Here is a 16,410-nt window from a genome sequence, read left to right on the forward strand (position 1 = left end):
AAATGTCAAAAAAAAGATCTGCTCTCTAATCTAACTTGATGCTGGTGGTGCTAATGTAATTTTGCTTCAAAAAACAAAATTTTCTCAATAATCATATTCTTCTATTATTGCAAAGTTGACTAAGCGGAACTCATTTCATGTTCATGTTGCACGTGCTTCGGGTGGTTCATGTATTCTTTGGAACCATAAATCTTGCACTACTATATATTCAATCTTTTCCTAACTAGTGGTAAGTAGTTGTTACTAATTTTGGTATGTCATTTACAGTGCTCAATATATATGGCCCTACTTCTACATGTGATGATAATACAAAAGTTTTGGATTCCTATTCTTAGGCTATTTCCAACATTGAAGATGATAAATTTATTTTGCCTGGGGATGTCAATGGCATTCTATCTTACGATGAGAAAATTGAAGGTATATTCCCCCTTTGATTGTTTCTAAATAGAAGGGGGTTTATTTTTGGAAGAGAAACTATGAATGGTGCATTAGTTTTTCATGAAGTATTGCATTCCATTAAAAAAAACTCCTTTCCCTCATGTGTCATTAACCTGACTATGATGAAAGCTTATGATAGGCTTCAAATGGATTTCTGGCATAAAGTTATGATAAAATTTGGTTTCGTTAAGAAATGATGTAAATGGAATATGTCTTTTTTAGAGGGTGCAAGATTTTTTGTAATTAACAATGGTTCAATTGGTGATCATTTTCATGCAACAAAAAACATTCAACAAGTCATTAGAGAGATAGACTTAATAGTGGTCTACAAATATTTTTTTAATAGGTTGAGGATAGGGTTTACTCAGCCACTCGGAGCTAACGGAGCATACAGTTCAATCCCACAACAAAAGGTGAGAGAGATTTGGCAGTTGGCAACTTTGTACTAGCCAACACTACAAGTTTCAGCATCACCCGAGATGGCATTGTAAAATGAAAATGGAATGTGATCTCCAAAAAGTGAGAGAGGTTATTGTAGGTCTCTACAACATGGTCTTGTAGGAACTAGAATCGCATCCATACCTCACACAAGCTTCGAGATATGCCCTGTCAAAGATTGCAGCCCTATGGGATTTAGTGACCCTTGGGGACATTCCAGTTTGGCATGCCCGAGAATGTTTGAACGCTGAAGGTGACATGATGAGGTTGAGGATAGGGTTTACCCAGCCACCCAGAGCTAACAGAGTAGATAGTTTGATCCCACGACGAAAGGCAAGAGAGATTTGGTAGTTAGCAACTTTGTACTAGCCAACACTACAAGTTTTAGCATGACCCGAGATAGCATTGTAAAATGAAAATTGAATGTGATCTCCAAAAAGAGAGAGAGGTTATTGTAGGTATCTACAACACGGTCTTGTAAGAACTAGAATCGTATGCATACCTCACACGAGCTTTGAGATATGCCCCATCAAAGATCACAGCCTTGTGGGGTTTAGTGACCCTTGGGGACATTCTGGTTTGGCGTGCTTGAGAATGTTCAAGCACTGAAGGGGACATGACAAGGTTGAGGATAGGGTTTACCAGGCCACTCAGAGCTAATGAAGCAGACAGTTCAATCCCATGACGAAAGGTGAGAGATATTTGGCAGTTGGCAACTTTGTACTAGCCAACACTGCAAGTTTCAACATCACCCAAGATGGCATTGTAAAATGAAAATGGAATGTGATCTCCAAAAAGTGAGATAGGTTATTATAGGTCTCTGCAACATGGTCTTGTAGGAACTAGAATCACATCCATACCTCATACAAGCTCTGAGATATGCCCTGTCAAAGATCACAACCCTATGGGATTTAGTGACCCTTGGGGACATTCCGATTCGACATGCCCAAGAATATTTGAGCACTGAAGGGGACATGATGAGGTTGAGGAAAGGGTTTACCCAGCCACCTGGAGCTAACGGAGTAGACAATTTGATCCCACGACAAAAGGTGAGAGAGATTTGGTAGATGGCAACTTTGTACTAGCCAACACTGCAAGTTTTAGCATCACCCGAGATGGTCTTGTAAAATGAAAATGGAATGTGATATCCAAAAAGTGAGAGAGATTATTTTAAGTCTCTACAACATTGTCCTATAGGAATTGGAATCACATCTATACCTCACACGAGCTCCAAGATATACCCCGTCAAAGATCGCAACCCTGTGGGATTTAGTGACCCTTGGGGACATTCCGGTTCGGTGTGCCCGAGAATGTTCAAGCACTGAAGGGGATATGATGAGGTTGAGGATAGGGTTTACCTAGCCACTTGAAGCTAATAGAGTAGACAGTTCGATCCCACGATGAAAGGTGAGAGAGATTTGGCAGTTCGCAACTTTGTACTAGCCAACACTGCAAGTTTCAGCATCACTTGAGATGGCATTGTAAAATAAAAATGAAATGTGATCTCCAAAAAGTGAGAGAGCTTATTGTAGGTCTCTACAATATGGTATTTTAGGAACTAGAATCGCATCTATACCTCACACGAGCTTCAAGATATGCCCCGTCAAAGATTGCAGCCGTGTGGGATTTAGTGACCCTTGGGGACATTCCGGTTTGGCATGCCCAAGAATTTTTGAGCATTGAAGGGGACATGAAAAGGTTGAGGATAGGGTTTACTCGGCCACCTAGAGCTAACAGAGTAGATAGTTCAATCCCACGACGAAAGGTGAGAGAGATTTGGCAGTTGGCAACTTTGTACTAGCCAACACTATAAGTTTCAACATCACTCGAGATGGCATTGTAAAATGAAAATGGAATGTGATCTCCAAAAAGTGAGAGAGGTTATTATAGGTCTCTGCAACATGGTCCTATACGAACTAGAATCGCATCCATACCTCACACGAGCTTTGAGATATGCCCCGTCAAATTTTGCAGCCCTATGGGATTTAGTAACCCTTGGGTACATTCCGGTTCGGCATGCTCGAGAATGTTCGAGCACTAAAGGGGACATGAAGAGGTTGAGGATAGGGTTTACCTAGCCACTCGGAGCTAATGAAGCAGAAAGTTCGATCCTATGACCTTTTTTCCACTAAGTTGTAAATTTGAGCAACTTTTATAACTTTCAACAATGCAACTTTGCACAAAAAGTGCAATTTTTACATTTTTCACTTGATTCCAATTCTATGACTTAGAAAAGGTTCAGAAATAGTAAAACCTCAAAGGAATATAGGAATATAGATAGTTTTATGGTTATTTCCTAAAAGTTGCTAAATTGTTGCAAAAGTTGCTAATGCAACTTTGCAATTTTTGCATTGACAACATTTGGTTGAATTATGCATTTTGGCTTGGAGGGTATGGAAACTGAAGGGTGTTGATGGAAACATGCTAGATAGGGTAGAAAAAACCTATTAAAGCCTAAAAACATCTTAGAGTTGACTGTTTGTAGGATTTTCCCATCAAGACCTAGAAGGGCCACTTGGCACATTGTTACAATTTTTCTCATTTTGGGTTGTTACTTGGGTCCATCACCCTATCCTCTGCATCAGGATTGATCCTAGGTTAGGGGTGGATAGAAAAGACCTATAAAGGTATTAAATAATGTAATAAGGCTATCAAAGCCTCTAAAAGATGTAAAAGGCACTAAAAGTGCAATATTTTGTAAAATTGCCAACATTGGCAATATAAGCCAAAATGGGCTTAATCAAGTCATGTAAAGGGTCCAAAGGGAGGTTTCATTTGGTTTTGAGAGTCTAAATGAGTTTAAAACCTCATTCCCACATGCAGGAGACAAGTTTGGGTAGTCAAAATTGATTGCTCCGAAGGTGGATTTAGTGTTTTCTCTAAACAAGAGTTTCATTTTACATTGGAAGTAGTCTAATATAACCAAAGTGAAGGTGTTTGAACCATTTTGGGATTCTAGAGACGTTGCAAAGTAAGATTTCTAGAAAGACCTAGGGTAAGGGGGCTAGAAAGGAGGGTTTTGTAAAAACCATTGTAAAGTTGATCATGCGACCAAAAAAATAGAAGAATCATTGCATTTGAGTCATCTCTTAAGACTGTTTTGGGTCATCGAAGTTCCAAAAGTCAAGGGATTGTGAGTTACTTTGTAAATGGCCTTAAACTAGGCCTAGAAGGCAGACTAAAATAGCCAGTTTTGAGTCTTTATAATAGTTGGTATGTACTAGGTGGATGGTGCATGGTAATCTAGCCTTTTGGTGTTGTCAGTTTTGATTGTTCTAGTAAATCAATTTCAGTTTGGTATTGGAAATCGTTTGGAGTTGGAGGACAAATGATCTTGAACAAGGTTCTAGCCTTAACTACTAGAACTCACTCCAGGCTTTCTCCTAGCCTCTCAGGGTATTTTTCCTATACCCTATTCCAAGGGAATCTTCTCTCTATTCCCTTATTACACTAATCCTCACCAATCAACTCAAAACTCTATTTCACCATGGGGTCTCCCTAGTGCTCTCATTGCACCGTTCTTCACAACTGGCTTCTAAGAGTGCATTCTTGGCTATATTCTATGCTCCTTTCAAACACTTATTTGCTGATTTCATTGCCTAGCTGGGTATGCAAACTCGCCTAGGGCCTCTTGGAAAAAAAAAACAAAACCTCTGCAAGACAAGACCAAAATACATATTTACATTTTTTATACAGTCTATTACTTGATTCCAAAAGGCCATCATGGTTCCACCATTAGAATTCAAGTTATAGAGGTTTCTTTGCTGATTGCTTTGTATAGACTAGCGAACTGGCAACTTTAAAAAGATTTTTCAAACTAGTAAAGGAACTGATAAAAAAAAATCCTAATCTTTACCAAAGCATCTACATTCCATACACTATCAAACCACATGGAAAGAACAACCCTATCAATCCATTAAAGGTGTGGATGAAGGGTGAAATTAGAAAACTGTCATCAAAATGCTTAGTTTGCTCTTCATTCCAATGCCAAATTCATACAAAAGCATGTGCCAACCCTCAAACTGACTTGGCTTGGTCTTAAATACCTCTTACCCACATGAATCAATAGATCTCATAGGTTTCCAACTGATTCTTGAAGCCCTTATAAAGATTTAGCACTTTTTGTTAATGTTGTCAAGCAACTTTTTCACTATTGTGCATTTAATGGCTCCATGACCTCAAACTTGGTTAAATGAACCTATTTCCATGTAATTACAACTTTTAACATTTTTTCCATCTTTCCCATCCTCCTAGGGTCTTGGTCAATGTTTGACCATTCTAGGCTCTAACAAGCAATTTAAGCAATTTTGCCAACATAGAAGCAACTTGGGAACTCAAACACAACAAAAACCTATTTACAAACACAACTCACACACTTGGGGCTTTATCCCATAGCCCTTATTCATGTGGTCAAACCAATACCACTACAAGCCAAAAATGATTTAGGAAACTTTGCATATTTCCTAGGTGCTCTTGCACCAACAAAGTTCAAAGCGAATGGGTAGAAGTCAATAGTAGGAAGAAGAAGTTCTCGACTACTAGCCCCTTTTTAATAGGGTTACTAAGAGAAAGTACAAACCTAATGTGGAAGGTAAGAATTATTGTTTGGATAGGAAGAATAATAAAGAAATAAAAGAATTGGCAAGTAAAGTTGATATAGTAAATGGGAGACAATTCACCATCTAGGAGAGTTGTAACAAAAGCTATAAAGGAATATCATATCATAGAATATTAGAGGATTGAATGCTCCTCATAAGAAGGATATTTTGCGAAATGTGGTTTGGTAGCATAAATAGGATGTGATTTTGGTGCAAGAAACTAAGATGACTAGGGATAAAGGGGAAATGCTTTCTTTCTTCAAAATGGAAATTGTTGGTTTGTAGGTGATATTTTCCCTTATAATATGTCATGTAAGGTGAAGTAACCTTTTCTTGAATTTGGAAGTGGTTGGAGAAGGTACTTTGAGAAAGCCCTAGTTTTAAGGGCATAAGACTGAGGGTTTGGTAGTTAGCCTATCGAATGCCCATGGCTAGGTAGATGGGTGTGAAAATATGTTGTTTTAGATCATGATAGAATATTACCATAGCCCGTATAGGGCCTTGGGTTAGAAATATTGAGAGTTTCTTTGTAAGTGAAGGGTAATTAGGCCTATTTTGTTGAATCCATAGTGCTGGATCAAATAGTTGGTCCAAAGGAACTACAAATGAGATTGCTATATGTTGTCATACTCCAATAGTAGTATTTGTAACTATAATTTACTTGTATGGGTTTTGGGAGAAATTGGTGAAAATAAGGAATTACCTGATTCATAGCGATACTAAGATCAAGCCCCACTAGTGCATTTTACCCTAAATTGCGACCAAAAATTGCAACCAAGTTTTTTAAATGGGTTGGTTGGTCACGTTATAAAGAAAATTTTTGTTTTTCTTTAATAACATGCCCGTGTTGGTCGCAATTGCGACAAATTAGTTTTGTCAAAATTGTGGCACACACCACAGCATAAAACCAAAAAAAAGGGCAAAAATGTAACATTTCATTTGGTGCAAGGGAAGTTGTGAGTTCGGTCTCCATCGAAACATTGCAACATTGGCACGAGGGGCTGCGAGTCTGATCTCCATCCCACCACTTCCTTTAGTTCCAACAACATTGGAGTGAGGGCTGCGAGTCTAGTCTCCATCAAATTTTCAAGGGTTAACCACTTGCCAAGGTAAAATCATTATAGTTAAAAATCTAAATTAGAGAAAATTTTCTCATGATAACATGTGCATTTAATGTGAAAAGCCTGAAGAATCCATTAATCATGTGTTCGTTTAATCCCCATTTGCTTGAAACCTCAAACAAGATTTACTCTAAAGCTTTGAAACTTATTAGGCTTGGCCCCAAAATGAATTTTCTTTGGCCAAGACATCTTACTATTAAAGATATTGGAAGCAACCTTTTTTATATGATCCAGAAGAGGGTCTCCCTTTTGACCTTGTGTTTCAACAGATCGACCATAAGTTGTGACCAGTTCAAATGTTTCTGGTGGTGCCTTTACCTCTCTTGGTTTCAGGTCGACCATTGTGGGTGAAACAATAGACCCCTATTATTCTAAGGGGTTTCAAAACCCTTGGTACTAAATTAGGATGGTGTTATTGGATACCTATCCATCAATTGTGTTAGCAAATTTTTTTTAAATTGGAACCACAAAATCAGAATGCAACAAATGGAATTCAAAATCACAAAATCATGATAAACACTCAAGACTTAATACAAGGCCATGTTTGCTACAGATTGACAGGTGCATTTGATTCAATGATTTACTAAAACCCTCATTTTCAGCAAGCAATAATCGCATTCCATGCTACCACATCTCTTTGATGCATTTCTTCAAACACTTTGTGTGCATTGTGCATGTTTCCACATTTCACATATATGTCCATTCGGGTAATCATCACAACAACATTATATTGAAATCCACATCTAAGTAATCTGTTGTGGATCTATAAACCATGTTTTAGAGAACCCATACAGGGACGTATAGGGAGAGTTGTGAGAAGGTGAAGTGATCATGCTGGACAATTGTTCTCCACATTTGGTAAAACAGGGTGAATGCCTCTTTAGGAAACCCATGTTTTCTATAAGTTGAAATTATAACATTCTAAGAGAAGATGTCAGGTTTACCCATGAATTCAAAAATGTTTCAAGCATTCACTAAAATTCCACACTTTTCATACATGTTGATAATCACATTTTGTAAAAATGTGTTTCTGGAAAATAAAGGTCCCTTGACATTGATATGAGAATGGATTTTCTTACCCTCTACAAGGGCTTTGTTGCCAATGCAAGCCTATAATAGATGAATATATGTAGAAGAGTCTACACAAGTGTTATTTAGAGTAAACAAAATGTGCAACACATCTTTCAAGCGACCCTCTTTGCACAGTCTTCTGAGATGGGATGTAGGTGACATTGTGAGTTAATCAAAATCATGTGGGCAAAGCAACACTCACGGATTGTGATTTTTGTGGTTTCACTCAAGATGCTAAGAAATTACTTTTTTTCAACCCCTATTATGAAATTTATGGGGTCTATTTCATTCCTCGACATAGAGGATGTGATTTCTCTCTTCCACTTCAGAGATATTTGCACTTAGCTTTAAAATGCTTGATTATTGTACGAGTCTCTACAACACCTTTAATTATCCATCTATTTTTTTAGATGGGTCCTAATTCTGTAGCACCAAATGGGGATTATGGAATCTTCAATAACTTTGAACTCATCTTTATGCTTGCCTCTTACTGGTCAATTTATCTATTTCATCTAAGGGGAAAGACCCTTATAATATTTGGTTCATCAAAGCCAATTCAAAGATTTTGCAGTCTTTCCATGTAGTAAACATCCTACTATTTTTTCTAGAAATTTCTCCAACAATGGGAATATTATATACCTTGCTGACAGAGATTATATTTCTATCATCAAAGTCTTATATAGATTTGACAAAGATAAAATTGTTGTCATTTAAGATTGATTTAGGTTTAACAGGAATATTCAAGTGTTCATGTAATGACATTTAAAATATCCCTATCATTATTCATAGATAGAACTATTTGATGTAATAATCATGCATAATCATGCATGTTCTTTAGTATTGGATATAATAACCATCAGTTCAGAGTTTACCTTGCACAAATATTATGTTTCTAAGATTTTTATTAAGGTGACCATATTAGGTCTGATGATTTACCATATTATAGCATAACTAATATTTGACCATGATAGTGAGTACATTACCCCATATATATATATATATATATATATATATATATATATATACCCCATTTTCCCTATTCGTCTTTTGTCTTATTCATACTACCAAATTTTGACTCTTTAATAAGATAAAATTGCAGATGTTTGTTAATTAATTTAGCGTCTTTGTAATATTAATTGCTCTTCCCTTATAATCAGATGATTCACTATCATTTTAACTCAAATGATATAATTCTCGAGTTATCTTCGAACATTATGTTCCTTTCTTGTTTTCTATGAAATCCTTGAGTAATTCCATGCAATGCATCCCATATAGAGCCACATAAAGTATACTTTCCAAAACTGGATTTCTTTCATATGTCATGGACATTCTTGTTCCACTATGAATATGACTTAGTGCAGACCAAACCGTCCAAAGTTCTCAGTTGCTATAGAGACCATACATTCCACCCTCATAGAGTTCTCATATAATTTGAAGTAATTTTTTATTACTGCTCAAGGATAATGGGAAAAATAATAGTTATTATTTGTAGCTATTTGTATGTCATTTTGATTTAATAGTGGAAGTATTATGTCATTTTTATTTAATATTGGAAATATGATTTCCTAAATAAGGATATTTATATATTTTATAAAGAAGAAATTGGTACAATCAACTACCTAATAGATCACATGCAAAATATGAAATTCTAGGAGAGCCACCCACATCATTTTACATAATAGGATAAGGTGCATTTTGATATTGATGATTTTATTATTATTGAAATTTATAACATTGATGATTCTATTCTTTTACAATCTTGCCATTGTTCTGATTCATAATGTGATTGAGGTAAATATAATAAAATTTGGGTGTCAGTGCCAAAATAGAATTTCCTCAAACAATTTTGATACATTTTCACTGCAAGCCCAAACTGTCCTTGTGCAAAGTAAACACGTGCTAGATTTACCCACACATCAGGCATCTGAACAAAGATGTTTCCTATTGCAGCTTCTTGAACTTGTGTGAAAATTTCCTTTGCAATATCAAAATGACCCCTTTTGGCTAGCACAATGCCTGCCCCATTTGCAGCATAGACATTTCTAGGTCTCTGAGCCAACACTTTACAATATAGTTCCCTAGCCTTATCAAGATGTATTCCCTCCACATCTAGATCCTTCTTCTCATTGCATGAAGTTGCAAAATAATTCTAGTTTCCAAGAGAAATGTTAGCATAAGCATCCTTACAATCTGATACATTTTGTGCAGTTTTAATTGTTTCTTTTGCTTTAAGCCAGTCATCTGTTTTGAGTTCTAGGTTGCCAAGCATGGTAATCGCATTTACTGAGGTTTTATCCACCTTAAGTTCCTCCCCAGTCAATTCTAGGCTTAGTTGGATCTCATCTCGAGCCTGGGCCATGGCTGCAAGTCGTAGATATGCATCCACATAATCAGGAAACTTGAACAATATTAGCCTGTACAAAAGATTTGCTTTTTTAGTGTCATGTAGTTGTTCAAACAGCCTGGCAAGATTAAATAGTATGGTATATGAAATATTTTACATATTCAACAATGGATAATCTATATTCCAAGAGATCTTTTGTAGTCAAAATAGAAGTTTGAAAATTGTTGAAAATCTAGTATAAGTTTATGCTGAAAATGGTTCTAATCTTTTAAATTGAATTCACCAAATAAAGTTATTTGAGAAGATGTTTTGTAGTCAATATAGAAGTTTGAAACATAGAAAATGTTATTTGTTTTTTATTTGTTTCATAGAAAGATTTTGAAGTCAACAAAAGGAAAATCAAGTGATGAAATTTTGTTCCTCTTATGTTCAATGATATAGTTCTATTATCTTTTTTTTTAAATTTTTTTATTGAATATATATCTTAAAATTATTTTAAATAAATCTTAGGTTCAAATTTATTCAATATTTGATTTATTTTTCAAAAATAAGAAATTGTAACCCACTTGAAGATTTTTGTGACATATGACCTCTAAATGATCCATGAGAATTTAACTTATATCTTGAAAATATTCCAGATTGATTTGATTTACATTATTACATATATACATATATGTTTCTAGAGATATTTAGTTTATTTAAATATGTTGTTGCTTCTGATCTATCTACTGTATAGGTAAAATACTAAAGGTTCACCACACAAAGAGTCTTTTTGATGAAATGATGTATTCACCAAATAAGAAGTATTACCAATGTAGGATGGAATGAATTATTGATTATATCATCCCCAAAATACCTCAATAGGAGACAAGAGGTAGTTGAATCATGAGCTTTCCATTGAGTTCGAAGATATTTTTAGAAAAAAAATATGTATTTTTGGAGAATGGTTAACACTATAAAAGACACGTTATCTAAATAGATTATTGAATTTTTTGTTAGAAAATATCAACTAGGATAAGATTATAAATCAAGGATAACAACATGATTTGGTATCCTATTTCCAAGATAAAATAGGCTACAAAGAAAGAAAAGTGGTTCACTCATAATATTCTAAATTGCTAATTTGGGTATAAATTGTGTCTTGTTGTCTTTATGGGCTTCATTTGGCTGGTCATTAGCTGAAAAACTAGGAATATATAAAGATCAATTAAATAGGGATAATCATTTATAGTTTTTGTATGAACACATTTAGACTATTTTAAATTAAATATATTGATTTTCCTTTGCATTGAGTTGCTATAATAATTTTGTTTGCTTCAAATCCATATAGTAGATTAAATAAAATGTCTCATTATTTCTATATTCACCACTACTTATAGGTGAAAAAAGAACATTCAAGCATTCAAGGACTATTGTGATATTTTTTATGCAAGCTCACAATGTCCAATAGACTTTCAAACAACCAGAATGCTTCATCCCATGTATGAAAGTTTTCATTTATAAAATAGTTATTCTGTGGTATATGAAATATTTTATATATTCAACAATGAACGATCTATCGTTCTCTTGTAACATTTAGCAAATAGTTTGAATACTTGACTTTCTATAATATTTTGTTACTTGTATGCACATTTTTGGGGAGTCAAATGACAAAGATGAGCTCAAAATATTTGAATACATTCCTTTTCATATGAGTGATTATGAACATATGTCAAGATAGATTGAAATATACATATATATTTTTATCGCACACTTATGTAGTGCACACATTTAGATATGTGTAGTTACTTTTAAACATGTTAATCTAGTGTAACTTATAAAATGTCTAATATAAGTCTAGGTTGAAAAAGGTTATAATTTTTTAATGGAATTTGTCAAATAAAGTTATTTCAACAGATATTTTTTAGTCAACATAGAAGTTTGAAACATAGAAAATGTTAGTTATTATTTTATTTGCTTCATAGAAAGATCATGAAGTCAACAAAAGGAAAATTAGGTGATTAAATTTTGTTCCTGGGTAGGGCCACAATAATGGTTCCCACTTTCCATAATGAAGAAATTATTTGGAAAGTGGGGAAGCTAAATTTTTGGGGCTTCAAATGAAGACAAATCTTTGAATGAAGGTCCCAAGGGGCTTCACTCGAAGCCTCCATGCCGATATTGGTGTGGGGGATTTGAATGAATCTTAGGGCTTCATTCAAATCTGACATGCATACCTCATTCATACTCCTAATAACCAATCGAAAAAGCTTTCAAATCCAACATTTTTTCTTTTTTGTCCCATGGTTTCATGTATGAGTTGGTGGACTAGGGCGCTAAGAGGGAAGTTAGTAACATCATACCTTGCATCAACATCTCTGTCTATGATACAAGAGCACCTATTCATTGGATTTCTCATGGATAAATTCATATTTTAAATTATATTTAAATAGTATTTAAAAAGCAACTCAATTTAAATAGTGTTGTCACTTTATCCCACAGCAACTCAAGTGAAACACCTTCTTCTTCTAGTCGATGGAAGAATTCCATATCCTTTAAATACACAAGAAAAACTTCAGAATTGATACTAGGGCGTTTATTGATGAATTCAACCCAAATGCCATTTCCTAATGCCTCCATGAAAGTTTGTTGAGCCAACTCTAGTTCATCATGCTCAAAATGAAGAACCCCAATGTTGTTTAACAATTCAATGGGTACATCTTCTCTGCTCTTCTTCAGAAGAGACTTTGTTGTGTTAAGAGAATCTAAGGCTGCACTGGGGTCTGATGATATCAATAACTCACCCGTCTTAATAAAGGAATGAGCATCACGTGGATCTATGCGAGTTACCTTTCTTAGAATTTCCAAAGCCTTCTCTCGCTGCCCTTGTTGAGCATATATATGGCCTACAGCTTTCAATCTCTCACAATTCTCAGGGTGAACCTCGAGAACCTTTTCAAAATTTGAGAGAGAACTCTTAAGATCTCCCAATTTCATTTAATCCCATCTTCAAGCTCTCACATACTTGCTCCACTTGGTACAACACCCCATAAAGGTCATCTATTCACTTTCAACTTGGATAGCCTACAATATGGTCTTTGTATACAATTCATTTTTTGTCGTTTCATTATATGGTTTGAACAAGTGTGAAAAAAAATCAGATTTTTATTATGAATTTTTTGTTCACCAATCTATGTTAAACTAATTAGCAAGGTCACTTTCCTAATACTTTATGAACTGGATGCTATTCACAAGGTCAGTTTCCTAATACTCACTATAGTACTTGCTATTCAATTGAGATAGACACGACTCATTAGTTTGTTTGTATTCTCTTTGGATTTTGTTAAAGAAGACAGTTGAATGCTATATGATGAACTAAAAGTTCTGTGGTGTCAACAGGCTTGTACATCTCTTGAGCCAAATTACCAGCCCCAGTGACATTTGTTGTTGTTCAAAAGTGGCACCATACTAGACTATTTTCAAACAACCATGTAGATAGGCATTCTATAGATAGACTTGGGAACATCTTGCCAAGTCTTCAGTACATAATAAAGCAACTAAATTTCATAAATTGTTTTTTGGATAGTTGATTTGTTTAAATATTGCCCATCAAAAATTACTTAGTACATCTCATCTTTTTTTTGCACAGGAGCTTGTAGTTTTGAAGAATTTGATAGCGAAGAATTTGAAGAAGATATTGTAGCAAAGTTATATTTGGTGTCTTTTTAAAGTGAAAATGTGATTGGAAATTTTGTATATTGTCATATTTCACTTGCAGAAAGGTCAAATTATAAATAGAGGTGAAGTTGTATGGATTTAAGTTTCTTCTTCATTATTTATAATGCTCTCGATTCCTCCTTTGTAGCTGTAAAAATACTTGTTTATTTTCACCTTTCCAGATACCCTTTACCAAGTTCTTCAAGATTCCAAAATATCTTGGGCTGACCCCACTCCAACATGTCCTAAATCCTACTTGGTTTAGAGACCTAACTCCATTTTATATGTGTCTTCCTCTTACTACTCCATCTGCAGGTTGCAAACAAATCATCCTTCTTCCACCAACGAGTCATTCCATTCAAGAAAGACAATGTCTGACGATATCAACATGCACAAAAATAGGGAGACAATTGCTAGACTATGGTTTAACTTAAAAAGATAAGGTGATGGAAAATGTTATTGTCCTTGCAAAATGTGTAAGGGCTTAAAGACTCGAAGATATCTAATAACAACAGTTGAGCAACATTGTAGGCAACATGGTCACATTGAAGGGGGAAACGCGTATCATCCATTGGTATGTATTTTAATAGTTTATAAATTACATAAGACATGATTTGATGATGATATCATGGTCATGGTTAATATAAGGTCATCATTTTCATATAGGTCAACATCCTTGAGTTTCATGTTATGGACCATGGCAATTCGGAGAATGCAGATTTCCAAACGACGGAACATGGAGGTGTGAATATTAAAGTAGAAGGTAATGATACCATGGAAGAAGATTAGGATGATGAAGATCACGATGATCAAGATGATAATGATGATGATGATGATGGTGATGATGATGCAGAGTTTGATGTACCTTTACTTGAGAAGGCACACCAGTCCCTATATGAAGGCTCCAAAACAACTCTTCTTGCCGCTATATTGCTATTGGTGAACTTGAAGGTTATGAATGGTTTATCCAATGTAGCAATGATACGTATGTTAAGGTATGCCATCTTCTTTCATTATTTTACTCGTAGTTCCCTTATAATTAACATTGGGTTTGTGTAGCAATTAATATTCTTTAAATTAAGAAATTATATTTTTGGTCGTAGGTTGATAGGTGAGTGTTTTTTACCACCATCAAACATTCTACCTTGCTCGTATCGAGAATTATCTACCATCATGACAGATATTGGAATGGAGTATCAAACAATAGATGCATGTCTAAAGGATCATATTATATATCATAAATAGCATGAATTTGCAACACAATGCCCTACTTGTCATATCAGTAGATATCAATCAGATCGATTAACAAAAAAGGTGCCTCGCAAGGTTCTTTGGCATATTCCCTTTATTCCACGTCTACAACGATTATTCAAGTGCAATAGCTTGGCACAATTTATGGATTACCATGCACACAATAGAAGTCAAGATGAAATTATGCGAATGCCTGCAGATGGTTCAAAATTTAAGGAAATAGAGGAAAAAAGGCCACACTTTAAAGAAGAACCTCGTAATCTCAAGCTTTCATTGGCAGCAGACAGTGTTAATCCTTATGGAGAGATGAGATCTACTTACTCAGTGTGGCCTATTTTTGTTATCAACAATAACATACCTCCTTGGTTGTCCATAAAGAGAGAGCACATAATGTTGACACTGATTATTCCAGGTATTTTTTTGATTTAGTGGTCATCTAAATTAATTTATTATTACTAATCCATGAAATGGTCAAAATAATTATGTAATGTTTTTGCTCATTCAACTAGGTAAGTACCAAGTCAAAGATATCAACATATATATTGAACCCCTTATCAATGAGTTGGTGGTGTTATGGAATGGGGTTACTATGTATGACATATGTAGACCAATACAACAAAGACAATTTCAATTTCATGCAATGCTTGTATGGACAATACACGATGCCCCTGGGCTAACACATTTTTGTGGTATGTTCTCTTCTTGACACCTCTTTTTTGGTATGTCAAAGTTAACACATTTAATCTAATTATACACAATCTTTTAGGTCTTCAGACAAAGGGTAAATTTGCATGTCCAGTTTGTGGTCCAAAGATGAAATCTCGTCATTCAAAAAGTTTAAGAAAGCAGGTGTTTGATGAGAATAGACACTTTTTGCACAAAAATCATAAGTATCGAATTACTGAAAAACATCTTTTCAATGGTCTAGAAGAGACTACATCAAAGCCATAGAGAATGACACCTTACCTATGGAAGTTGGCATACAATAAAATAAATTGTAGAGGTAATTTCATTCCATTTGATGCTTTTTGTTTCAAATTGATCTTTCAATATTGTGTTTTGTTTACTGATGATGTGATTGATGGTTGTGAAGGTTGTCAAGACATCAATGTCCAACTTCCAAAAGGACTTAAAAATTTATCCTACGTAATTTACTAGGTTTCTGTACTACAAGAAACTCCCAATTGTGCATTTGTTTGATCCTATGCATATTGGAAAGAATGTAGTAGAGACATTATGAAAAATCTTGGATGGAAGGCATGACAAAGATCAAATTATCAAAACTTGTAGTGACATTGAAAAATCCAACCATGCAATGAAAAATGGTATTCAACCAAATAAAAATGGAGACCAGATTGATACAAGTGCCCTTAGTTGGTTATTGTCAGAGCAGCAAAGCAATGCTATAAAAGAAGTCATAAAAAAAATACGATTTCCCACAGGATTTGCTGGG

At 34.8% G+C, this 16,410-nt stretch overlaps 1 protein-coding gene across 1 annotated transcript in view; it reads right to left on the bottom strand.

The window, feature by feature from the left end:
* The window catches only part of LOC149529048 (protein CTR9 homolog), a 38,646-nt gene extending 25,660 nt beyond the window's left edge, over positions 1–12,986 (bottom strand). The window contains exons 1-3 of the mRNA XM_089808102.1: positions 12,490–12,986; positions 9,854–10,128; positions 9,509–9,727 (exon numbers count right to left, since the gene is read on the bottom strand). Of these exons, the coding sequence (XP_089664228.1) occupies positions 9,509–9,727; positions 9,854–10,128; positions 12,490–12,986 (991 nt within the window). The remainder of the gene's footprint in view (positions 1–9,508; positions 9,728–9,853; positions 10,129–12,489) is intronic.
* Between the last annotated feature and the right edge of the window lie 3,424 nt (positions 12,987–16,410).

This window comes from Cupressus sempervirens, chromosome 11, assembly GCF_028749045.1.
Source record: "Cupressus sempervirens isolate cs-2001-9-10 chromosome 11, ASM2874904v1, whole genome shotgun sequence".
NCBI lineage: Eukaryota > Viridiplantae > Streptophyta > Pinopsida > Cupressales > Cupressaceae > Cupressus > Cupressus sempervirens.